The sequence below is a fragment of the Condylura cristata genome, unplaced genomic scaffold, assembly GCF_000260355.1.
Source record: "Condylura cristata isolate star-nosed mole 26May11 unplaced genomic scaffold, ConCri1.0 scaffold00004, whole genome shotgun sequence".
NCBI classification, from domain to species: domain Eukaryota; kingdom Metazoa; phylum Chordata; class Mammalia; order Eulipotyphla; family Talpidae; genus Condylura; species Condylura cristata.
The window spans coordinates 29800513-29827825 of NW_004567105.1; the positions used below are offsets into that span (position 1 = coordinate 29800513).

The 27313-nt window shown below is 40.1% G+C and overlaps 1 protein-coding gene across 1 annotated transcript in view; it reads right to left on the minus strand.

The window, feature by feature from the left end:
* Positions 1-27031, minus strand: part of TRHDE (thyrotropin-releasing hormone degrading enzyme) — a 324987-nt gene extending 297956 nt beyond the window's left edge. Inside the window, exons 1-2 of the mRNA XM_004675882.2 lie at positions 26120-27031; positions 13935-14208 (exon numbers count right to left, since the gene is read on the minus strand). Coding sequence (XP_004675939.1) covers positions 13935-14208; positions 26120-27015 — 1170 coding nt within the window. The 5' untranslated portion in view covers positions 27016-27031. The remainder of the gene's footprint in view (positions 1-13934; positions 14209-26119) is intronic.
* Between the last annotated feature and the right edge of the window lie 282 nt (positions 27032-27313).

Genomic DNA, 27313 nt, shown 5'->3' on the forward strand with positions numbered 1-27313 from the left:
TTTTTACTTTATTACATTTTTTTCTTATCCCTTACACTGAGGAACCTGAGATGCAGAGGGGTTAAGTAACATGTCCAAGATCACACAGCTAGAAAGAACCACCACAGAAAACAAAATAACAATGAAACTGGCTTCCCCATGGAGTCTTGACCCAACCCCATCCCACCCCACCCCACCGCACCCCACCCCCAGCTTCAATTAGATGCATTTAATAGTCTGTCAGGAAAGTCAGCTCCCTTCCCACTTCCCCACAGCTGGTATTCAAAAATCCCCACATTTTCCTCAGGTGCCATCTAACTTCTCCACACCTCTCAGCACAGGAACTTTTCCGGTTCTTGGCTAACAAAATTTAACCATAAGAAATAAACTCTTCAACTCTTGGTTCTAAGTACAGGAACACACTCACACTATGTGATTTGTCACACTCTGGTGCTTAATCCCCTTCACTTTTTGAGGAAAAGCTGCTTTTCCTCCTACATCTTATTCTCTAATTCTGCTTCTCATCCTAGACAATCTCATTTCCTTTGGGAGCTCATTCATCATCAATTTCCATTCTCTTAGTAGCTCTAGAACCTCCACTCTACTAATTTTTACCATTCATCATATAAAGCTGGTAGAATCTTGCCTAATTTAAAATTTTCTCTCTTAATATATATCTGACTACTGTTCTTAACTTTGATACCCAACTTTATAGAGTAGTGACTTGGGGCAAGAATGGAGAGAAAGGCATGAGCAAACTTCTATGGGCAACAGAAAAGATTCATCTTCACTGTGGCAACTGTTGCACATCTGTCAAAATGCAATGAAATATACACATTAAAAGGGTCATTAAAAAGAAACCCAGTGGGCCCTCCCTGGTGGCGCAGTGGGTTAAAGCACAGCTCTGAGAATCTGAAGCCACTTCCGCATGAGTTCAATTCCCGCCTGCCCTGGAGGAGACCACATGGCGAGCCAGACCTCTCCTGACCCGCCCGCTGCTCCCCTCAGCAGTGTACTTCGTCGATCTGCCTGTTCTGCTCCCCACTCTGTCTCTGGTGAAGCCTCTCACCGCCCCTGAGCCTCTGGCCTGTACCCCAGTTCTGTATGAATAAATAAATAAATCTTTAAAAAAAAAAAAAAAAAGAAACCCAGTATGACAAGAGTGCTAAGCTAAATAAGTAAATAAAAAGAACAAAGACATGAAAAGGAGGTGGACTAGAGTTGCAAAAAAAGGTAAAAGATAAATTATGCAACTAGACATTAAATTGAGATGTGAGTTTCCTATCAATGAAGTCAGAAAGGGAATAAGACAGGATTAGGGAAATTTGCTCATATACTAGAATTCAGCAAGAAACATATCACCTAGGCATCTGCTAGCTAACACAATAGATTTTAAAAATACATAGAAATACGTAGTTAATATTTTATGTATCACCTTCTATTTTAAAAAAATGATCAGCGCACACTAGATTATCATTCAATGAAAGTATTTCTACAGTTACTGATATAACCTGGAAGGGGCTCATTACATTCTGACAACATAATACACTGCCAGAACAGATCATGATGGAAGAGAAATCATCTCCCATGTCAGTTACATATGTGTGTGTATGCATATGTGTAACATATATTATATATATATAAAACCATGTCAACTACATGCCTAATAAAAGCTTATTAAAGGAAATAAAACTTAAAGTGACTAAATAACAAGATAATACATAGTAGAGCCATAATCAGTACAAGAACCTGTCACCCTTAAATCCCTTGTTTTTTCCTACACACACCCTCTCATCCAGAGGAGCGGGTTGGCAGCATGCCCATTAAACCATCTCTCTCAGGTATCAATTGTTTGAAGAAGTCACCGGCAAATGCTGGGTCACAGGCAATTTGTCCTCAACATTCACCAACTGACGTGTGCACGGAGTACCAATTGTCTGTGGTACAGAGGAGAAATAAATGAGCTCCAGACATTCGAGAAATATGGGAGCCAGAGCTATTCTGCTGAGAGTCCACTTGTACCCGTTTCCAGTCCTTGCTCCATAATGATGTGAACTACAGGAGGAACCTCAAGGAGCAAAAGGTATACGATCAGTACTGATTCTATGAAGCTTTCAGGCAGTGACTGGTTGAATTCAAACAATTGTACACCATCAATGTGGAAGAGACAGGCATGTTAATTTTTTTTTAAATAGTCTAGATTTCTTTTAATTGCATTTGTGTCCACATAGATCTGCCGCAGTAGTATCAGTAAAGTGAAATGAGTCTGGAAAAGTCTTGTCACCCCTTAAATACATATATCAAGTTGGCTGAGCTCTTCCAGATGGAGTCACCCCAAATCTTTCACCCAGTGTCCTCTGCCCACCAAGCATTTAGCCAGAGCAATGGTTCTCAATCATGGGTGAATTTTCCAGGGAAGAGTTGACCATGTCTAGAAATATTTTTGGTTTTCATAAGCACAAGTGCTAATGACATCTAATGGGCAGAACCCAGAGATGCTGAAAATACCCTACAATGCCCAGGACAGGCCCTCATAACAAAGCATTATCCAGTCCAAAATTAACAGCACTGAGAATAAGAAACGATTCCAAAAGGTTTTGAAGGAGCCTCCTTCCCTTCTAGGTCTGTGCTTAGAACTCCCAAAATACACATTCTCTGAGAAGGAGCTCACATCTGTAAGTTTCCCAAAGAAGAGACCAGCTTGCTCTGGGCGCCTCTGTGTCTGCCATGTGGACAGTCCATCGTAACAGCGAGAAGACAGTAGAGGGAGCAGTGAGGAGTGTGGGCTCTGCGGCAGGTCCCCTGAGTCCGAGCTTCAGGTTTGATGCTTGTTACAATATCAAGTTATAGCATCTGAGTCTCTACTTCCCCAGTATAGAATATAAAACTCATTGTGGTAGAAACTTCCCAACAATTGTTAAATTTCTTAGAACAGTGCCTGACACATACTTGATTAATAACATTAAAGTAAAATTTGATGAATGATTTCATGATATTCTAATAGTGCAGAATATCTCTTTTCTACCTTTTAACCAATTCCTTTACCCTCATCTCACCTTAATTTATAGCCTAGTAACCGATAGATTACAACTTGATTTTTTTTTATATGTGGACATATATAATAGACATAGACTTAGTGGTAATACTGATTTTATCTATATGTCATTAAATATTTTTCTGTTTTCTTCCTGAAAGTAATTCCTCCAAAAAATCTAAGATCCCATATTCCTATGTATGCCAGAACCATAGAATAATATTCTCAAACCCATCTCACTCCCTTTAACAGAGAGGAATAAAAACAACTTGCATGATTTTGGTAATTACAGAAAAATAAACACTATAAATTTTTACAACATTTCCACAATGGGATTATTCTGGGTTAATATGAAAAAGTGTTTCCTGCCTTCTCTAAACAATCCTCCTTGGCCTTTGCATACTGCTTTTGTAAAAAGGCTCCCACTTGAAACTTCTGTGCTCTTTCTCCCCCTACTGCATGCAGCCTCCTCACTAAGGTGACATAAACTTGTTCATGTTTGAACAGCTGCCATTGTGGCAGGTTTATTCGGCAGGCAACGTGATAGGCAATTTCCCTCCATTGCTGTTTAAATTCCTAAACAGCATCGCAAGGCATACATTACTCTCCTTGTTCTACATACAAGACTACACATACTTTGTAGACCTCCTCATAAGAGACTGTGGCTCCAATGAACCTGCCCCTAATTATGGTGATGGGATCCAAAATCTAACCAAGTGACAAACCAAAGCTATTTCCATGATCCTTAACCCAGTCTGTGCTTTACTCCTCTTAACATATCCTAGAAACCACAACACTTAACAGAATCCCTCCATCCCCAGCTGAGTATTTTACACAAGACTATCTCACTAGCTGCTCACAAAGTCCATCTCTAGAGGAAGTGACATAAAAGAAGGCCTCATCATGAGCTTCTCTTCCATCCTTATGGGTGCTCTTCTGTGGAGTAATGGAACTTCTCATTGCTAATGAATTAGTGGAGAAAACACTAAAACATTCTCTTACCCTATTTCAAATGAGTAGTTTTTCCTATCTGAAATGGTAAGAGGCATTTCTGCACTACACTTCAGAGGAAGACACATAATAAATGTACCATATTTTTAAAAAAATGCATTTCTTCATTTACTTTCATAGATATTATGTGATTGGTCAGTATTAAGCGGAAAGGAAACAAAGAAAGTGCATGAATCTGGCCATGCTCTACTTGAACCTAAATCCCACAGAGAAAGTGGGAGGACAGATGAGTGCAAGTAAAGAGAAACAACCAAAGGTAAAGTAAGGCCAATGTTCCTCAAGCACCATGCTCTGTCATGAAACCTGAATCTTGGAAATTTTGACTCAGTTCTATTCCTTTGTTACTGAAGTCAATGCATTCACACAGCCCTTCAAGTGCATCTTATATTATCCACACTACTACTACTATGGGCAAGGAATCACACTGTTCACTGTGGAATGCATTCAGAATATGCACACATGTCATTTCTGTGAGCTGTCCAGGAGGTACATGTGTATTTGTGTGTATATAATTACATGAAAAATATGAGTAAAAGAAGAGTCTGGGAATAGAATTTCTCTTCCAGATCTTGAAATCTTATGGGAAAAGATGGATGGAAAACTAAAATAAAATTTTGAGACAATGATCCACAGGTCATTATAACTGGTATACTCTTTAGAAAAGGGAAGGAATGAGCAGGGGCAAGGGCTCATGGAAGAAATGAAAACTAGAACTGCCTAGAACAATCTGCCTACTCTGCTGGGATAAATCTTTCCAGCCATATCAATATGATTTAAAATCTAAATTCAGTGGTGTTTGGTTCTAAAAGAAAGGGCTTGAGTGCTGTGTGAAAAGACATTATCTGGGGCAGCCAGTGGTTGACCTTCACCAGTCTACAGCCCCATTTTCCATGCTTCATTACAGCCTCTGCTAGGTTTTCTAAACACAGGCTTTTTTCCTTCTAAATTATTTGACACATTTCTCTACAATCAATATTTCTTAAGCCTTGTTTTATCTTTTCATTCCCTTATTCTTCAGGGAACCTGATTTTTTTTGACCCATTTCCAACTTAAACAGATCTTTCTGACATAGTAACAGCAGTTACTTATGAAGATGAGAGTGTAGTCACAATTATTTTGGAGCCCAAAAATATAATTAAATTTCTTGGGGTTCTGGATATTCGGTATCATAACTCATTGGAAGACAGAATCAAACTTGAAGGGAATTCATTTCTACTTTCTGGATGTGGGGATGGGGAGAAATTCCAGGTCTTTGGAGAAGAAAATGAGGGATTAAAACTATTGAGTTCTTCTAGTCCATACAGTCTATCAGAATCAGACACAAGAGTGAGACTCTGAATAGAATCTGGAAAGAAGTTGAAGGGGAAAGAAAAGCTCTAATTTCATGTGAAGGTCATGGACCCAATGGTGAGGTGCAATGTGGATAATGTTTCTGGACAAATTCTGTATTTGTCACAAAATACAGATTGTCTTCTTAATGTTTACACTAAAGACCTGTCAAACTTTGCCCAAGGAAGCATTTTCTTTTCTTAATTCACTGAGAATTTCTAAAGCAGACTGAGTGTCAACCAATTATCATTTATTTTTTTCTTTTACATCAGGGAATTATTTTCCTTTAATAAAAATGAATAGTCTCTCTGATTCTTCCAAAGCTTTGGCTCACTTTTTATGTCACCAAGTTTTCAAGTGTATAGTCTGCCTTGTAATGCTTCTCATCTTTTTCTAACTGGTAATTTCCCTTTATTATTAATTTCCTTTGAAGTGTCATTGCAATTCTGAGATACTATTCAGTTATCACTTTAAGTTTTTGCTGAAGCTTTTGATTCTCACTTTCAAACTGTGTGTTTTCTGACTGCAAAGTTGCACATTCAGTCTGGAGGTTTCTAATATACCCTCTAAGCTCTCATGTGTTTTATCTACTTCAGATAACTGAGTGTAAATTTGGTTTCTTTCTCCTTCTAGGGTTTTTAAGGAAGCATTTTACTTAGCAGCAGGATTCAGTTTCTTCACTGCTCCTCTTCGTTGATTAAAGCTTTCTGATACACCTTTTATTTGTAACTCTAACTTGTAACTTGTATAACTAAACACTTGTATGTCTTCCTGAAGCACAGAAGCCCAAACTTTCATCTTTAGCAAAGATTCAGTTAGAGACTTGATCTCATTTTCCGTATTATACAGAAATGGTTCAGCATCCATTCTGTAATCTTCAAATGTTGTTTTCTATTTAAGTTCATTTATTATACTTGTTCTGTCTGTTTGTCAGCTTCCTGTGAAAGCTGTTTCTGGCTTTCCTAAAGTTGGGAATTTTCACTCAGAATCTTTTATGGGTATTTTAAGTTGTTCTTCACTCACATGAACTACTTTTAAGGTTGGCTGGGCTCCAGCTAGTTGACATTTGAGAGATTTTGATTCATCTTCTAGGGACTATATCCTTTCAGAAAATCCATCATCTATTCACCATTTTTGGAATGTTTAAATTTCCTTTAACTCCTTTGCTAGAGAGAGCCCTTCATCCTTAAATTTAGACTGTTCAGCATTTCAACAGTGGCCTCTAAGTTGTGTGCCATTACCTCCTCCTCCTCTAAAATGATAAGCTTTAAAGATGATTCTAATCCTCATCCCCTTTCTAAGCAAGGCTCGTTTTTCACATTGTTTACATTGCTCTGAAATTAGTGTAGAAAGTATTATAGCAAACTTTTCTCTCTCCCTACATAAATCTGGCTTCCATCCAATTAAAAACTTCAAAAAAATAAAAATACAAGACAATAGCAAGTTATCCATAGCGGCTTCAATTCTCATGACAACCTAATGGTTGGGACTGGCCTCAATGGCACCAATTTCTGTACATCTTTCCTGGAGCAGCAACAACGATCTCCGAAGAGTAGTCCTGGGCTCCCCCAACACCCTGGCACCAAGGCTACCAGGCTTGTGGTCACAGCAAGGGCCTGGCTAGGTGACTACAATGGACAGAGAAGACCTAAGTTCTGTGGAACCACAGGCAACCTCTAAACCAAGGGAGCCAATGGTAGAGTGGGCTCCTGAGTGGGGTGAGGGGGGTGGGGGGTGTTGGGGGGGGACCCACACAAACCACTGCAGAGCAGGCTTCAGGGTAGTGGGGAGAGGAGAAAAAACTTCTACAGAGCAGCCTGCAGTGGGTCTGTGGGAAGCCTCCCCACAGCCAGCCTTTGGTGCATGCTGCTGACCAGTGGTGTCCTGACTTGCAGGTTGCACTTTAGGTCCCGAGGCTATGAATCCCCCATATTTGCATTTAGCTGATGTATTTGCTTAGGGATAGACTTCCTCCTTTCTTGGTTATGGCATAATGTCATTCCTCCCCAGATTCTATCCATGCCTGATGATGTACTGATGAAGAGACCTCATCTACATCATCCCTTGAGGAGGGTGCTCTATTCATGCAAAACAAATTGTTCCCTCACTCCTTAGAATGTGAGGATGAAGCTAAAACAATCTGATGACAGGGCTCCAAGAAGATTATTAATCGGCATCTGCTGTCTAGATCCTGGAGGCTAGGCTTCCCAAGACATAATTGTTTAATTTTTCATTTCTGTGAGTTTTCCAGAATTCTACCCTTGATGTTCTCATTTGCATAAGTCTTCCTGATTATTGCTTTCAGATATTTGCCCCCAATTAATTTCTATACTAATCTTCTCACTCTGAAGAACTCCCCAAGATCATGTTGTCCCCTCCTTGAACATGGCCTTCCTCTCACAAAGCGCTCTAATTTTCTTTCCACCTACCCATACCCACCAATTCCTCAAGAGCCAGATTTTCTCCATAATTATCTGTGCCTTTGTGGATCACGTTATATTCTTGTTTGACATCTAACATACAATGAATTTATCTTTTCTTAATAAAATAGCCTTTTGACCCATGGTAGCGTGCTTATTTTATTTCATCAAACAATCACTTGAAAACACTCTATACCTTACACATTGGTTTCTGTATGTATCTCACATGGTGCTAAACTCAGAAACAACAGTAGGTATTTTGCTGATTAAGATTAATCAGAATAGCTTAGAATTTCTTCCTCCCTATCATTCAAATTGGGGACTTCCTGTGAATTCTGCCCAGTCTGCTTTCTCATTGATCTTCTGAATGTCAGAATGTCCCAAGTAAATCAGTTCAGAATTGAACAATACTGCTCAACAAGTACTTGTAAATGAATTTAAAAAAAATGGTTTTCCTGGTTTTAAAAACATATAATAAATGGTTTTCAGCACCATTTGTAGAGTTGTGAGATTGATTGGCTTTAGGCACCCAACAGTTCCCTCCAAACTAGAGCTAGTCAGAAAACAGCAGCATCTCAGAGGCCCAGAGAGCTTCTTTCTTGCCATCTGGCCTGAAAGGGAAGTCCAGAAACATTAGTAGGTGGCAGTGACTAAGAAAAAACAGAACTGTCAGTACTTTTAACATTTTCTTCCACTATGAACATATATCTTCTTCTATCCAACTTAATACAAAGGCTTTCCAGGAATAATACTTAATTCTTCAGTAAAGAATCTTCTGTGTTTCTGGCAACTTCCCTCCAGAAATTTTGAAGTATCTCAAACAAAAATCCTGTTTAATCTTGCTGAAATTTGACATCAATCCTGTAAGAAGCACTTCAGTGTCAATAACATTAGCCTGTGAAATATGATTTGTTTAATGACTAGCTGTTAGATAGTGGATACCAAGATATTTTTCTGTGGACTACTGCTCATTTTATTTCTGAGACCAGATACAGAGTTTGTCTACTTTTCCTGGTAGCCCAGCTCTAAACAAATAATTCTCTTGTCTGCCATGTAGCCACTTTCTGCCTGTTCCTTAATCCTTAGAAAGTTGAGCTAGATCAGTTTGGCAGCCTTAATCTTACAAGAAAACAGATCTTTATGAGTAAAAGAGTGGAGAAACGAATCTGTGAGTTGTTTGGCAAAGGTGATAGGATGTTCTGTGTTGCCCCTGTTGCTTCTACAGGGCTAAAATGTCTTCCCAGACTTAAATATTCTAATGGTTCCCTCTGCGGAAAGAGGATTTTTTTTTTTTAAGTAACAGAACCCTTCATAATCTGACCCTGCATCACTCTCCAGCCTCATCTCTCATCTCATCTCTCACTCTTCATATTACACAATACTCTACCCCCTTAAATTATAAAGGATTAGCCAAAACAGTCCTCTAGAGTAAAATGTATGAAGTGCTAGAAGGGAAATGAAAGGGAAGAGGAAAATTTGGTAATAAATCTAAAGTCAAAAGGAAAGGGGACAGCAGAGAAGGAAAGAGCAAACCCATTAGACAATCAGATACTGGACCCTCCAGACAACTGGGCCTGTGGCTTCCAAGCAAACACCCAGATCCTTGCAGGAAGACTGAGGGAAGTGAGGGTCAGGGCCAGATTCACCTCCCTCCCCCTCTCTACCAAGAAAGATGTGGCTATGCACCCTGCAAGCTACCACACACGCTACCATGGACGCATGACTGCCACGAGTAACTTCTAAATGACACTGACTACATTGTTCAGGTACATAGGCTATTTTCTTAAATTCAAGCTTTTTCTATTAACTTCTATTTGTCTCTTGAATACAGACTCTTAAACCTCAAGAAAGTTGATAAATCATGGATAATATCATAAAAGCCACTTACTTTCATCACTAATGACACCATCAGCCCAGGCTAGTCACAGGGAAAAGACATGTGCTAAGGCATACTCCATTACACCAACATCCCAAAGGAAGCCTACAGCTGAAAGGCTCTATGAGCTCCACCATTAAGTGAGTTCTACCTACTCATTTCTCTCCCTCTTCTGTTCACACCTCTCTCCAGTCTACCTCCTGTGTGACTAATCCTTATATCAAACAGCATTTATCCTTTACACAAACCTGAGACCTCACTACTCTGACCACTTGCTCATCCTCATTTAGATCTGCTCTCACTTCAGAGCCAGGGAAGGATGAGCGCTCCCCGAACTCTCCCTGCCGGTCTACACTGCTGCTCCTCCATGCCTGAGACATCCCCCTCTTGTGGAGTTCATGGCTCTTCTGCACCCTCTTGCCCGCCCCCCAGACCCTCTGTGGATACTCACACTTCTAGAGAGAGAAGCCTGCCTTCCGGCTCGCTACCAAACACTCTAAGGAACCCCCCCCCCACCCTTAATATGTCTGAAGTTTGCTGGAATAAGGTCTCACAATTACCTCGTCTCTGCTCCATCCACTATCTCCATTCCCCTTCATCCACCCAACTTTGTAGTAACAGTCTTAAAATTCCTCAGGTTGATCCTAAAATCTGAAACCACCTCTCTATCACCCACAACCTTTCCACGTCCCCTATTTTAGTACACCAGTCCTAGCCAGTGACTCCTATTTTTCACCGTCCCAGGCCATTGTTCCTGAATCTCACTCCTACTATGGGGTCACTTGTCTATCTCTCTTTCTCTACAAACCATGGCCAAGAAGTCTTCTATCGTCACTCCTAATATTAAACCTTTCTCTGCTGACCAGGTGTGCCCTTTAGTCTCCTCAGTGAACTCTCCCCACTTGAACTTTCTCTACTCCTATTCCCAGCACTTAACACTTACAGAAAGGTCCAATGAGTGTTACATTTTTCCTACAAAGACCAGCCACTAAGCATCAGGTAGCCTTGGGGGGGGGGGGTACCATCTGGAAATGGTTTTGTTTTCTCCTTATAGTCAATTCTCTTATAATCTAAAGGCTTTGCACAGGTGCATTTTCAAACACCTTTCCTTAACTAGCACACAAAGCAAAGCCCACCATCCCTGCACCCAATTCTTCACCCCACACTCACTCCTTAACAAAACTATTTCCTGATTCCACTGCACTGATGGAATTTATGGATATCTACCATTTATAGTCCTTTTTTAAAGCAATTAAACTCTAATGAATTCCTGACCTGCCCTCCTGGCCTGCTGACAAGTGCTGCCCTGACAGAAAGACCCAGCTTTGAAACCACAGTGAACCCCTGAACATCACACGACTTCCCCACATCCAACATTCTGCAGTTAAGAGTTGTTGCGAGTTCAAAATTGCCATTCCCATGTACACCCCATAATAAAGATGAAATGCATTAAAAAGAAAAAAAAATGGGGCCCTCCCTTGTGGGGCAGCGGGTTAAAGCACAGCACTGAGAATCTAAAGCCGCTTCCGCATGAGTTCGATTCCCGCCTGCCCCGGAGGTGACCACATGGCGTGGCAGACCTCTCCTGACCAGCCCGCTGCTCCCCTCAGCAGTGTACTTCGTCGATCTGCCTGTTCTGTTCCCCACTCTGTCTCTGGTGAAGCCTCTCACCGCCCCTGAGCCTCTGGCCTGTACCCCAGTTCTGTATGCACAAATAAATAAATCTTAAAAAAAAAAAAAAAAAAAAAAAAAAAAAGAAAAAAAAATGGATTTCCAAGGGGTAATGGAAAATTAGAGCCAGTTCTTAAATTACATCTCCACAGGTTATAAAAAAGAATCCCAATGACAATTTTCCTGTTTTGATTATTTTTAGAATTTTCATATATATGTATAATCTAAAATTATATTTAAGAAGATCTTTTGATATTCTCTGGTAGAACATTTTATCTTTTCTACAGAAAATTACTAACTAGGAATTTTTAAAATTTTACTAACTGTATACAGAAGTCTCATAAAAAGTCACATCTAAATAATTAAGTGTGCCTGGTTTTAAACATGGGTCACTTAATAATAAGTATAATTGTGTAAGTCTAAGAATACTCTTAAGATACTTTAAAGAAAACATACGAGGAAATAATAAAGGGTCCAGTATACCCTATAATGAAAGTTAATCCCAGCAAGCCATCAATTTTTAAAGATGTAAAAGGAAATGAAATGTCTTGGTGTTTCTTTTCTGTGTATAGTCTAAAGCAGATAGTCTTAAAATACCCATAGGAGGCATCAATAAACATCAGAAGAGTTCAACACATCAAATGAGTTTCAATCCAAAATAGTAATATTTCTTCTAACCTTCTATAGTTGGCACTTAAGACATTCAATTATTATTAAGTTCACGAAACATAGTTCTTCAGTAATGACATTAATTTTATATGCAGAAAGATTCATTTTTTTAAATAAGTTCCATAGTGACTTACACTAAAAATAACAGTGATAAAATGTGTTGATCCAAATATATTTTCAAAATTTAAGTTATTAAAGCACTATGAACCTCTATAGTTTAATACAGATTTCTAGTCACATCAAGTAGCACCAAATGGCCGCTGGAGAGTCATGACCTGAATTCTCTTATAGACTCACAGGAGAACGGATGAATTCCCAGCTCCAAAGCACAAGTGCAGGAAGCTCATAATCTGAGATCAGACCAACACAAGTGTGAATAGCAACTCTAACCACTTGCTTACTTTTTTGACCCTAGAAAAGGTCCCAAATCTCATTAAACTTCAATTTACTTTATTCATCTGAGAGAATCCTAACACCATGCTTTAGGATTGCATGAAAATTAAAACAAAGTCCTCTTTATTTTTAGACACTGAAATGAGAAGGAAGTTGTTACTCAGTATGGCATCAGCCTAACACAGGAAATAGAATGAAGAGAGGTAGATGTCACGGTGTCACAAATGTCAGTATCACCAATGTCATCTCTTACAAACTGAATATAGAGAATGGATTCTCCAGGTTGCCTATATGCCCTCCTTTACTAAGAACATATTTCTGATTCAGTACCACGTGCCAATTACACTACACTACAGGAGCTCCTCTTAAAAACACAGTATGATACCTGGGGAAAAAGGTACAAAGCTGGGCCCTCCCTGGTAGCACAGCGGGCTAAAGCACAGCACTAAGAAGCTAAAACCACTTCAGCATGAGTTCGATTCCCGCCCCAACAGTGGCCCACATGGTGCGGCAGACCTCTCCTGACCAGCCTGCTGCTCCCCTCAGCAGTATTTTTCGTCAGTCGGCCTGTTCTGCTCCCCACCCTGTCTCTTGTGAATCCTCTCACTGTCCCTGCACTTCTTCCCTATACCCCTGTTCTGTATGCATAAATAAATAAATCTTTTAAAGAAAAAAGTGGAGGGTTACAAAGCTTGGACCTTACCGAAATTCTAATACTGTAGCAGAACACATGTGTAGTGTTCACTGGAGCACTGTTGTTAATATTGAAAACAGAAAAACTAAAATCTTCATCTATAGCAGGATGAGAATTTTTGATCGAATCATTCATCCATTCTATTCAGATAAACAATGAAAATAAAATTTTAAGCAAAAGATGAAATGAAATAAAAATAAGTTCCAGAATTATACCTGTAATTCTGAGCAAAATTTTAAAGCATGGCATGTACTGTAAATAAGTGTTCACATCCTTAATAATTGTATAATAATATGCAAATACCAAATGGCAAATACCAAATTCAGAAGGGGGGTATCGCTGTAAGGGAGGAAGCAAGACAGTAAGATCAGGCAGAAATGCGCAGAGGGTTTCAACTCTAACCAATGTATTTGACTTCCCCAAAAATCACTGAAGCAAAGATGGTAAAATGGTTAGATTTAGACAGCTGACTAGCAGGAAAATGTAGTTTACGCTATTATTTCTACTTTTTCTATATATTTGAAGTATTTCCTAAACAAAAGCAGCAGCTTTTCCAGGAATATAAATGAAAGCAAGCAGTTACCTAAAATTAACAACAGCTCTTTCAGAGACACTCAGAAGATGACAGTGGTGGGGGTTGGGGTCATAGTGAAAGGAGTAAGAGAAGTTGAATATAAAAGAAAATCTTCTCTGATTCTCTGAAACCAGATATATAACTCTCCCTCCTCCCAGGATTAAGGAAAGAACGCAACTGCATCAGATCTGAAGAGGTGGAAATGAATCATTGTTAATCAAGGAAATAGATTACTTTACAGAACATACATTATCCAAAAACATCATTAAGTATAAAATACTTACTACAACCCCACTCTTGGTGGTAGTTTCTCTGTATGTGAAGTTGCAAATTGCCCAGGCTAAATAATATGTAGACATGAGAGGGGTCTGTGAAAAGTGATCCGTAACCCATCCATCTTCCTCAAACACAGAAGTTTCCACCGGCATATTGGATAAAGATAAATAGGTTGCTTGATGCTTAATGCTGATTTTGAAAGTAGCCTTGTAGATGGGCTCATCGAAACAAGGAAATGCCTTTCTAGCATGTATCGGTGAAAACTGAGTAATACCAAGGAATCTGGAAAAAAGAAAATGACATCCTCAATTACATTCATGGCCAGTGTTAAGTTATTACAGTTTTACATATATCTGCTGATGAAATGACATATTTTTGCAAAATTGCAAGATAATTGCATTTTTTCCCCTGAACTAAACTTAAGGGTGCCAACAGCACAAAAACACAATTCATGCATTTCCCCCAAAATAAAAATTCTTCAGGAAATTTTTTGTCTCAATTACATGCTCTAACCCCCCGGCAATGATTACTATATAAAAATTATCCTTTATAGAAAATAACTCATTGGATCACATTAACAAATAATGGCAAAAGTGGTTCTCATTCTGGGAAGTGTGTTATGTTTCTCCCTGAAGCTATATAACATGTAAAGACCATGAAATCAAATTGGAAAAGTTGTCATCAGATGCTTTCAGAACATAGACCATTGCTGAGAAAAATGAAATTTCAGTACCTGGCCTGATTTTGATAAGAAAAAAGAACTTTGAAACCTGACAAAATCTGGTCTGAATTTGACTCCACAACATTCTGAGCCTTATCATCTTGAACAATTATTAAATTTCTCTAGTTAGTTGTTCATGGCTTCAAAGCAAATAAGCATGTCTCACTCAAAAAAAAAAAAATACTGTAGAACTTAAAGAGAAGGATAAAGGACGAGGCAAAGCAAAGCAAGTAGACATGTAACACCAGCAGGTGGTTAATAAATGCCAGCCACTGCTTCATGGTATCCCAAAAGCTTCTGAAAGTGCGACAGCTTATCTTATATTGAATAATCTGAAGAGACTGTTATTAGAAGAGACCACTGATTTTTACTAGTCATATTTACTCTATAAAGTTATATAAATTATAATTTAATAGCTATAAATAGTAATAACAAATATCCTTATAATAAACATGCCACGCTGTATCTATGTGTGTGTCTGTAAAATACATCTATATTATGCTTTCAGGCTTTCTGCAAAGTTGCAACATCTCATTAAAACTTTAACTAGAGGGCCCTCCCTGGTGGCACAACACATTAAAGCACAGCACAGCAAGCAAGCTGCAGTCACTTCAGTGCAAGTTCGATTCCCAGCCCCGGAGGTGATTCACATGGCGCAGCAGATCTCTCCCGTCTCGCCCACTGCTCCCCTCAGCAATTTATTTCATCAATCTGCCTGTTCTGCTCCCTACTTTGGTGAATCCTCTGCAGCTCTTGCCTGTACCCCAGTTCTATATGCATATATAAATAAATCTTTAAAAAATCAGTTTAAAAACTAACTAGAGGCAACATCTACCTTTTTTCACCATTCTGGCTGCCAATGAAAAAACTCAAATTAAGTATGTTAAGAGGGGCACTCTTAAAAAAGGTCATTGTTTATGAGAACACTCATGTTAGAAGTTAAACTTTTTTAACCATAGTAATTACAAGTCTTGATCCAAGGCAAGTCAGTATCAGATCCTATGTCAAAATTGCTCCGTTCTCAGAGAAAGCTCTTTTCCTCATAAATAGTTCTGCCACCATGCCTCACTCTGTCATCCAAGTGCAAATGGCTCTTCTAACATGGCATACCTTCCCACAGAGCCCAAATGTGGATCAAAATTACTCCCAGCACAGCACTCAGGCAGCAACGACCAATCAAAAGGGTTGACATGTGTGTTGAATCTTCCAGACTATCCCTGGCTCAAACGCCGAAGTGTAAATGTTTACAGCATTTTAAAATTATGAAACTTCCATTTATCATTGAAAACATACTTTTATAAAGCTTATTTTTGAAAAAAGAAAAATAAGATGTTTTTAAGATTAATTGTATACGTACCCTCATAGAGAAGGTTTTGGAGAGTTATTTTGGAAATGGTACTCGGTTGCTACCCATCATGTTTGGGTAAATCACTTAACTACCTGAGCCTACTTTTTCATTAGCAGAAGGAAAATAATAATGTTTTCTAGGCTGTCCTTACAAAACTGTCTAGATGATAAAATGAGATAATATATGGGAAAGAAGTTTTAACTATAAATCTTCAGACAAATATAAGGTTAAAGTTGGAAGCAATCTTAGAAACAAATTGTCCCACTCATAAATTTCTGAGCTGAGAAGCAGTTGCAGTAAGCTTAAGTGACTTGTGCAGTGTTACAAAGGCAATTAGTACAGCACCTGAGTCAAAGGTAATTATATTTCAAACACAGTAAAATTCATCTTTAGCCATAATTTATAAACAATTTTATAATCTGACTGTTGGTAATAGTATTTCTTCTTTCCAATTTATCAGCATAGTGGTACAATTTTTCCTTGTTAGTTTCTGATAGTAATTTTTTTTAAGATTTATTTATTTATGCATACAGAACTGGGATACAAGCAGGAGGTGCAAGGGTGGTGAGAGGCTTCACCAGAGACGGAGTGGGGAGCAGAACACACAGACTGACAAAGTCCACTGCTGAGGGGAGCAGCAGGTGAGACAGGAGAGGTCTGCTGCACCATGTGGGTCACCTCCAGGCCGGGGATTGAACCCACACTGAAAAGTTTGCCACCAGCTTGTAGTGCTGTGTTCTAACCCACTGCACCACCGGGAAGGCCCCAGCAATAGTTTTTACTGAATAAAATGTCAGTACCTTTTAGTTACTTTTGTTGTGCATAATGATCTCAAATCTTGGCTAGCGATCTTATTAATTAAAATCTCCATTAAGCTTGATATGTCTCTGCTGAGGCCATTTAAGGATACCTATGAGATTTCATGTAGGAGGGAAATATCCCCATTTACCTTTCAAGTGTCTGAATTCCCCAGTGCCAATCCCTGGGCAAGCAGATACAGCCTGCCATGTGTAAACTTTTCAGTCTATTAGGTATTTCCCACACAAGGTGTGTCGCAGGCATTGCTCTAAAAAGATATAGCCACTTTTGACATTAAGGTCTTTGCAATCTAATTGAAAAGAAAGTGTATATATACATTAAAAAAAAACCTTAATACTAGGGAGAAAGTCCTGCAAGAGTTCAACAAAAAGGTTGTAATTAGAATGTATTAGTCAAGAAGCAACAATCAAAGATGTGTTTGGCATTAAGTAATTAATAGGAAGTAAATTATTAGACATAGAAAATCTAAATACTCCCAGGTTCATGAGAAATTAATAAACCAAATATTTATGCAAATGAATCTAGTTTTGTGGTCTCGTTTTGCCTTATGTAGTAAGTAAATATGTTCATAAAACTAGCAATTTAAATCACTGATTCTCAGGGTTGAAAGGAATTATAAAGATCATCTAGTGACTTTTCCTGCAATTAATATTCTTAATGGATTCATACACACAGTATATATCTGTGCTCAGAGGGCCAACATATATTCTGATAATGTCTAAATGAGAAAATACCAATTTCACAGTCTGGCACCTGAGGATGATTGCAAATGAATTTCAATTCAGGATTTAGGAAATCAAAAGAAGTCCCTGGGTAAGGAAGAATAGTCAAACTAGATCACATTTAAGGTTCTTTTCCAAGTTTGAGATTCTATAATGGAACAAAAATTGGAAATAAAATATTTCCTGAACTCAATGAGGGTGTTTAAAATGTGAAACTATGCTGCCACAAAAAAATAACTATTTTACTACAAACTCTATAATGTTCTTGCTTCCTTTAACCACTCATTTTTGAGCATTCAATACTGAGAAAAAGTTAGCTTCATTGTATATGTTTCCTTCCCTCCGTGAGTTTATACTCTAGTGAAATAAACATAATCCTAAACAGAAAGCCAGGACACACAGAAAACGTATGAAGCACCTTCCCCTAAAGCCAGGTCCTTCAACCGCTGGCCCCACTGACATTCTGGGTGGATAGACTCGTGTTGGGCGCTGGCAAATCCACTGTAAAGTGTTCAACGGTCTCGCTGGTATTAGCGCTAAATGCCAGCGTGGCCACCTCCCCAACTGTAGCAAAGAAATAAAGTGTCTCCAGAATTTGCGAATATCCCTAGCAGGGCAAATTAGGTCCAACTGAGACCCACTGGTCTTTAAGAGCAGAAGGAAGGTTTAATTGGGGGAGTAGCATATGAATTTGGTCTTGAAGACGGGGCAGTAATTTAAGGGTCAAACACGCGAGGTGAACAAGTTGTTTACAGTTACAAAAGAAAAAAAAAAGCCTTCAAATAAATGTTTGACTCACATATTTAAGTTCCTGCCCTGTCTGCTCTCTTAACTGATGCTGGTTTCATCAGAACTCAGAATTGCCAGTTCATCTCTAACACCTATCTCACCCTGCTACTCACTTCTCTTAACAAAGAGCCAGCTTCAGGCTCTGTGCCCTCAACAGGCAACAGTATCTGTGCAGTTTCAAAAATGTATTTCATCTTCACTATATGTATTTTATGGTTGTCTTCAGTAGGTGGGACTGAGATTTTTCTTCTTACCCATCATTAAAAATATCAAGGATGTGTCTAGAGAAGGTGATTTGGCATAGAAAATGAGTTTGGTTTATGAGCAAATTTGAAGAGGTAGTAAGACACTAGGAAGAGCACAAAAATAAAGTGAAAATAGAAAACATTGGAATATACAGTGTGGAGATGAAATACACATGTAAATAGAAAAACAAGTAAAATAAAACAGCAGGAGGCAGAAAGTAATGGGGACAAATATTTTGTTGTCTGTTTTTAATCCTGCTTGCTCAAATGTTCATCATTTTTATCTTTTAATGAATCCCTCGCTTAAGGATAAAATGCACTTCCAAGAGTGACATCCTGGAAGTGTCTATCTAAGAATGTCACTTTAGCATAACTAGAAAGTATGAATAATATACATACATTTTAATTCTCTTCTACGTAAAATAAATTACTTGATTTCTTAACAACTTGTATATTTGACATTTTGGTTGAGCTAAAAAAAAAAAAAAAAAGGAGGGCTTAAAGCTCTGTGTTGCCTCTGAAGAATATAGAGAATTGATTTCTTCTTATTTCTGCGGAAGTTCACTAGGCAAATTCTTCGTGTCAAATCATTAAGATAAGATTCGGCAGAAGTAATGCATTAACGTTGGTTGATATTGCCAATAAATTACAGTATGTGATGTAAAACAATTTCTGTTCCATTATTTTCAGCTTGTCTTTTCATAAAGTTAAAATATGCAGAGAAAATAAACATTTGCATGACATTTCGTATTCAGATTGATTCACGACTTTACACTGTGGGACCCACTAAAGCCAAGAGAACCTCACACATGGTATGGTGTATTTGAGGGGGTTCCTTTTTGGCCACCTCTGTGCACGCCACACATATAGCACCATGAAAAAATGACCTTTGAACTGCTTATGTTGCAAGTATAATCTGTCTAGTATTGCAATAATTTAAGGTGGGTAATAAAACTCCCCCAGGTCTGAAGAAATGTCCCAATGGACCATCTAGCTACTAGTCATCTGTTCACATAAGTAGACAAAGATGCAAGGTCATGGAAATTACACATGTCCCACATAAAGTTAAGGCTGTTATCCAAAATGCAAATTATTACTCAATGACAAAACATTTTAAGTCAAAATGGGCCGTTGTTTAGTCTGTGGTTTTATGTACTTCAATGAGTCATTAAACCTCTGCCACTTTAGAAGTACTCCTGCTGAATATTCAGTGCTATAAGCAACTGTGTAGTCTGTTTTTTAAAATAACCATTCTAGTAAACTAAAAACATAATGCAATAATGCCAGCAATATGTATGTAGGAAGTGGTGCATATGTGAATAATCGTGTTATAAAAACAGTACAATATTCATAATTGTTTTCATATTTATCTACTAAATACTCATCAAAAATAATGGCTGTGCACTTGATCACCATTGATAAAAAGAATTATGAATGCACTTAAATTATTTTTGTGAACCATAATATTAGGTCTCTGTGACAATAAATAACCTAGTGTCTGAGATTCATTTGCTTAATATTAGAAAAAAGCAAAGCATCATGTACGTATTATAAAATACTGCTACTGTCAAGACTCAAATACTGTCATGAGGACAACAGCTAGTCACTCATGCCATTCCCGTGGTACTTGGGATTTTTCTATCAGGTGTACTGGTTTCCAGGACAAGACAGTACAGTACCTTCCTGATGCTTCTGTGGCAGGTTTCCACTATTCTCATAACTGAACAGAGCCCAGGGCCACAGAGCTGTGCATTGCTTCTGTTTCCCACACTCTTCCTGCTCCCTTCCCCCTCTTGTCACAGAGTCTGAGCCAAGCCTGAGTTTTCTCTAGCTGTAAAATACTACACAGCCTTTCCTTGATCTCTTCTTCACAGAAGGACAGGCTCTGCTTCTTTCTCCAACTATCATTTGAACTCTCCAAAAGGGACAAAGCAAAGCAGCAGGAGGTATTATTGCACACAGACCATTTCCCCACTGTCTTGCTAGTCAGGGGAAACCCAAAGAAAGTTTGTTTGGCCCTCCTGACCTTGTCCCAACCCAAATAATAGATCTCCAGACATGGAATGGTATAAAAAGATTTAAGCCCCACAGAAGTGTTAGTAACTGTTAGACACCTTCTTAAGTGTTTTGTTACCTAACTCATGTAACCCTCACAATAACCCTGTGAAGCAGACTATCATCCCCACAATTCCCAGCTGAGGATACCAGATCTGGAACCATTAGGGTCCTTGCCCAAGATTCCAAAGCTTGTAAGTGACAGCCAGGACAGTCTAGTTCAGAGTCCTCGAAAACTCTGACCACAGACATAACACATAAACACACAGAGGTTTTCAACAAGCAACACAACCAGAAATGACTGGAGCCAATTCTTAAGAGATGAAAAGGAACCAACAGCAGTAATTCTAAAACTATAAACATGTCTACCCTCTGATTATTCTGCCATTTGAATCATACACTCATAGGGAAGATTTGAATAATAAACTAGAATTTCACCTTGCAAGTCACCATAGGTCTGAACTGGAAAGTGTCAACTCTCTGCTAACCCTGTATACCTAGTTCCAGAGTCCTTAGGCCCTGGGGCTCCTCAGGCATTCAGAGAGTGAACAGATAAGCCTGAAGGCAGGGAGGGCAGTCTGGGGGAACCCTTCATTCCAATTCAAATCTACCCAATTTTGCCAAGCTTATTCCAGCCTCCAGGCCTGCCCACCCCCATCCAGCTGTGCCTCTATGAATCATTTTAGAATGTCCAGGAAACTAAGAAGTGTATTTTTCATCTTTATATTCTTCTAAATTCTGTGAAGCAAAATTCGCTGCACTGGAGGCAGCTTTCACTCTCTAGTGGCAAAAAAGCAGGATTGCATGGGACCTGGAAAAGCTCTAGAGGAAGCCAGTTGCTACTGAAAAATCTGGAAAGACATAAAGGGCATACAGAGAATGTAAAGGACTAAAACTACAACAGTGATGGCCATTGAGAGGTTGGTGGAAGAATGAGCCTGAGGAGAAGGAGGAACACCTTTCCTAACAGAGGTACAAAACCTTGACCTCTCAAAGGTAAACGTTTTCTTCCTAACTCTTCATATCATTCTTTTGAAGACAAGCTTAGGAAATGAGTCCTTCTGTAATCTCCTAGAGCAAATGGCTTCCACCCCCAAGTAAATCTAAGCACTTGCCCCAGCACTTCTGTGTCCAGTCCATGCACACAGTGCTCCAAATTAGCGTGTTGTGCAAACAAAACCAGTCACAGGTCCATCTTTGAAAAAAGTCCAGAGCATCCATGCTCTGTTGGAATTGCCTTGGAAAAAATAAAGACAAAACAAACTAATTTAACACTTTCAGAACAAATACAGACTTTATTACCATACAGAGTGACTGAATAAGATGGCAGCATGGTAAAATAACAAATTCCCTGGATGTTTCATTATTAAACAACAAAAGCATTTAAAGCATGATTTCTAGATTTTATGTATGGGTAGCATTATGAACTGTGACCAATACCCAATGCTGGACTCAGTTGGCCCCTTGTTACAGGAAGGGCTGGTAGGAAAATAGGAGCCAAATCTACCAAGGAACCATATTTAAGTGCCCACAGATTTTCCAAGAGTCATCTATAAAGGGGCAAAAAGCCATATCTATCAACTCACTCATGTTAAGATATCACCTTACCAAAGCGAATGAGAGAACAAGGTTGCTTTCAACATTAAAAACACTGTGCCCATGAGCATGGTGATGGGTTTAGGGTGTTAGAGATGGGCATGGTGTGAAAACATACATGTAGAGGATGGAACCTATAAATTCCAAAACAAGTACAATGATATGAACCAGTTCTACCTCAATAAACATAAAAAATAATAATGTGGTGGTTTTCTTGTTGTTACTAAATACTATATGAAATCATTCCAGAAATGTTACTAACCATATGCACTAGTACTACAAAGACCAAATACCTTCCTATAAAATCTCCTACCCTTTCCACAAGGTTTTTGCAAAAGAATTTTTTGCAATTGTCTTGTCCATTTTATTGTATATCATGGTTTCTCTCTAAATGACCTTTTACAGAAAAAGAGTCCTATTTTTATTCGGTCTCTGCTACTATGGCACATTACAGACCCCATCCAGGTTTGTCATAGTAAAAAAAACTGTCTGCCTTTTGAAAGTGAATAAAATGTTCATTTACTTTGGGTACATTTTCTCTTTCAATCCAACCATCTGGACCTAAATTAAGGTACCCTACTTTGAACATGGGTATGCTCACCATCTGGCTACCCAAAAGCGGCAATTACTTCAGGTAAATGAACATTATACCTAATTCTAAGCAAGTATATATGATACTACAAGAAAGAAAAAAAGGAAAAAAACACCTTTCATTTGCCAGCCTCATGCCTATTTGAAGAAAAAGTGAGAATGTGTTTTGTTTAATGGAGACAATTTACTATTATGTGTAAACATTTCACATTTAAGTTAATTTATTGATTGGCAATATTCAACAAGTGGTGAAATTACTCTTTACTCAAATAGTCAACTGAAAACAGAAGCTCTGCCTCAGAGCTCTGCCTCAGATACAGGCTTCAATGGGGCGCTTGTCTTTGACCTTTTCTCCACAGCAACTTGGGAACTAGGAAATGTGCTTCCAGTTGGGGTGAAAACCAACCCAGGATCAAAAATATATAGCACATAATGAAATCTAATTTTCCGAATTCACGCAAATCCTTCCTCCTAGACCACTGAAGAATGAACTAAAGATTCAAGGGTGATTGGCTATTAATAAGTTGTTTCCACATAGGCTAAGTAAGGTGGATTGCATTGTACCATTGCTCTTTTAAATATTTCAAGTTGCTCAATGTGACTCCCCAGTGGCAGATTAAATATTTATTTTCCTTACAGAAATTATCTGATAATTAAATAGGCAAAAAACATGATTAACTAAAGACCAAGATATTTAATCATTAATCAAGTGAAAATTCATCTGTGTCCTTGTGGAAAGTAAGTTTTAAAATGTCAACTGATACTGTGACAAAATTATCACCAATAAAAATGCAACCCTAAATACTTGATATTTACATCTTTAAAAATTCTCCCAATAGTCATAATAACAATGGTCAGTGGGAAAAAAAAAATAACTAAACATATGTACAGATGACATAACTGTGAAAGTTTATTAATTTCCTTTGCCTTATTAACTCCAGTAGCAATATCCAAGAAATTACCATATTCACTGTGCTAATGAAGGGAACAGAATTTAAAAAGAAAAAAAAAAAACAGAATAACAATTTTCTCTAAGACATTTTAAAGCCATTCCACAATCTCCACAAACACTAAAACCTGATTATCTACTGGGATCCAGAGTTTAGCTACATGTGCAAAAGGTTAAACTTTCAATCAAGTTATTTACTTCTTTAGGGAAAACTAAAGGAAATAATTTAAACACAAATATGTGCTAGGGGTAAAAAAAAAAGTCAGCTATGGGTCAAACAGAAACATCTGGTCTATTTAAGAGTCCTGTTAATTTGAAGTAACTGACCAAAACAAGTTAAATTCCACCCATGATATTTTGGCCTGGCTCTAAAAAACAGGACTGGCTAGAGTATACACCACCACCAGATTTATCAGCAAGGATGTGCAACTATTACTGACTTTTTGACATAACACCCGTGTTATTAAACATAACATGTGAATTTGTCTTTTGTTCCCTTCCCACATAGTTGATGTGATTTGGGTTTTTAAAAATAACTTTACTGTACCCCAGTTCTTGTATGCGTAAATAAATCTTTTTTTTAATTATCTGTATTCTTCAGGATATATCAAGAGGGAGTTAAATTACCCACTTCTAATCTTCAGCATTTGAAGGTCAATAATTTATACACTGTATAAATGACCCAAAACTTAACACTATTTGTATGAGGTACATCACAAGACAAAACTTTGTGCACACCCATGACAGACCAAAATTTCCCTAGTCTCTTATACAATAGCAACTTCTGAGCATTTCTGACCCCATGAGCCCTGATTCAGGGACCCGAAAACCAAAGCTCCAGCCATATCTCCCCACCCACAAGACTAGTCTGGGAACTCCAGGTTTCTACTGTTGTAACAATTACAACAGAGACAGGGGAGCACAGCCCTGGGCATCATTAGGAATCTCCAAACTGCCTCCACTTGTGAGATTGTCAATTTAACTTTATTTCATTTGCTCGCAGGTCCCACTACCATTTAATTCGGTGAAATTATTTTAGATGCAAAGGGTTAGGGCAAAAAGCAAGTCACGTGTTTATTCATTCAAGAATATGCTTGAGGGCGCACAGCCACCAGACATTTATAACCATGAGTGTTTACAGTGGTCACCTGCAACAACCCTATGAGGACGATATTACTGTTACTACTCTTACTATTTTTCCCATATTAAAACTAAAAGTATGAACTCTGGAGCCAAATTACTTGGGGGTTCGCTCTGTGATAGTTAACTTGGAATTCTCTGTGCCTTCATTTCCCCCTCTGTAAAACAGAAAGTGCTAATAGCATACACCCTAGTCTCCCAGTAAAGTGAGTTCATATACCAAGGTCAACAAGCACTAAATTTAGTCCTTGTCAGGAAATTTAGATTAATCAACTCAAGCCTTCACCACAGTTAAGAGCTGCAGCTAGGATTGCAGCTGCTGGATTACCAAATCCGAACTCCTGACAAATGGTGAAAAACCTTCAGTCTTTCAAAAAGTAAAAAACAGAATACTGTCCAAATCAAAAGGCATCAAAGGCACTCACTAACAAGGCATTGGAGGCTGGCTGCTAGCTTTCCCTCCTTTTCACCACTTGAATCATTTCCAGAAGCAGTAACTCAAGAACAAACAACTAGAGGCACTCTGCCTTAGCAGAGAGCAGGCAGCACCTGCAAAGATTTTTCCCTCACTTGCCACCGCAGCTGTCACTACTGGTCCTGACCCCTTAGTCTGTCAACACACCTGCTCTTTAATGCTCGGGACCTCAACTTCCAGTTTGGGAAAACTTTATACAGCCAGAATCCATCCCCTACTAGGTGCCTCACAGCGAAAGGGGGAGGGGAGGCCTGAGGGAGGGGTGAGAGCCAGTTTTGGAAAGAGACAAGATTGCCTTGCCCCACCCGACTCTAACTTCTTGTATGGTAGCCCTGGGATGTGTGGCTGCCCGGTACTTTCCCTGGACGGTAACTGGACAGGTTTGGGATACCACTCAGATTAGCTTACGGGGGGGGGGGGGGGGTAGGAGACTACCCCTTAAAAAAAAAATGTGTGCCCCTACCAGGTAAGGACCTGGGGTGGAGGGGGGCAGATTAAGGGAGGGGGTGGCGTTTATTGTTAAGCATTGACTAGTTTGTGTAGTTGGCAGCCGCCCTGAGAGCCCCAGGCATCTCGGAGACCCCAAGGCACTAGATGATAGGCCCTATCCCACCTCAGCTTCCTTCCCTCGCCCCCTGCTTCCAGAGTATCGAAAGCCAGCAGGTCCCAGGAGTCACCAGCCGCCCAACTGTTCGAGCGGCAAGGCGGGGTGGGGCAGTACTGGGCACCGCCTCCCTCCATACCTTCTCTCCCCGTGGAGCACGTAGGAGCTGCGGAAGAAGCCCAAGAGCTCGTTCTCGATCAGAGCATTGTAGATGATCTTTAGGTTGTAATTCCTCTGCGCGTCCAGGGTCCTATTCAACACCACCACCAAGACCTGGGTTTGCGGGTAAAGGAAGAAGCCAGCTACCGGGACGGCCCCGGCCACCCGATCCTCTGCCACCTGCACCTTCTCGACTGCCACCCGGGAAGCGTGCAGCACGACGTAGCGGGTGGCGTTCCGGCACGCGATCTCCACGTTGACCTCCCCAGAAAAGGTGAAGTTCTCCATGAAGGCTGTGAGCATCAGATTGTAATGCAGCGGCTTGAGGTGGCCCGACAGGCGCAACTGCGTCCAAGGCTGCCACTCCTCCTCCGACGGTGGCTGGGTGGACGGGGTCCCCGGGGTGGCCTCCCCGCCCGCCTCAGGCTGAAAGGCGTCCTCACCCGCCTGGTGGTTGCCTCGGGTTGAACCCGGGAAGCTCCCGTTGCCGCCGCGCGCCGGGAAGCCCGCCGGGCCGCCGTCGGAGCCCGGGCTTGCACTTGTCCCACACTCGTCGAAGCGCAAGCTGAGCAGCACGGCGAGCATGGTGACCGCGAGCAGAGCCACGATGGACACGGCGAAGGCCAGCACGAGTCGCTTGTGCACCGTGATGTGGCGCTCGGTGGTGCGGGGTCGCACCCCGACGGAGTCCGCCCACGGGTCCGAGAGCCCCCTGCCCCCGGCCCGGTGCGCCGCGTCGTTCTCTCCCATCCTGGCTGGGAAGGGTAAGCTGCTCTTCTCGGCCCCCTCCTCCTCCTTCTTCTTCTTTCTCTTCTTTTTCTTCTTCTTCTTTTTCTTCTCCTCCTCTTGCTCCCCCCGCTCCCCGTCCAGGGCCATCACATTGCCTCCTCCTCCTCCCCCGCCCCCTCCGGCACCCCCCGCGGGCGGGCCACCAGGGCCACCGCCTGCGCAGGCATCAGAAAGTGCACGCGGGTGGAGGGCGCGACGCCAGCTGGGACCCTGGGGATGCTGATCGGGGTTCTTTTAAGATGGGCTCTGGCCGCAGGCGACAACCTGGGAGCCCCCCATCAGCCCCGCCTCTCTCCGTGCACCCGCGGCCCAGGCGCGGGGCTGCAAGCTCTGGGACGCGCCCAACTTGGAAAGCGTCTTTCTCGTCCAACGCGCGCTACTTCTC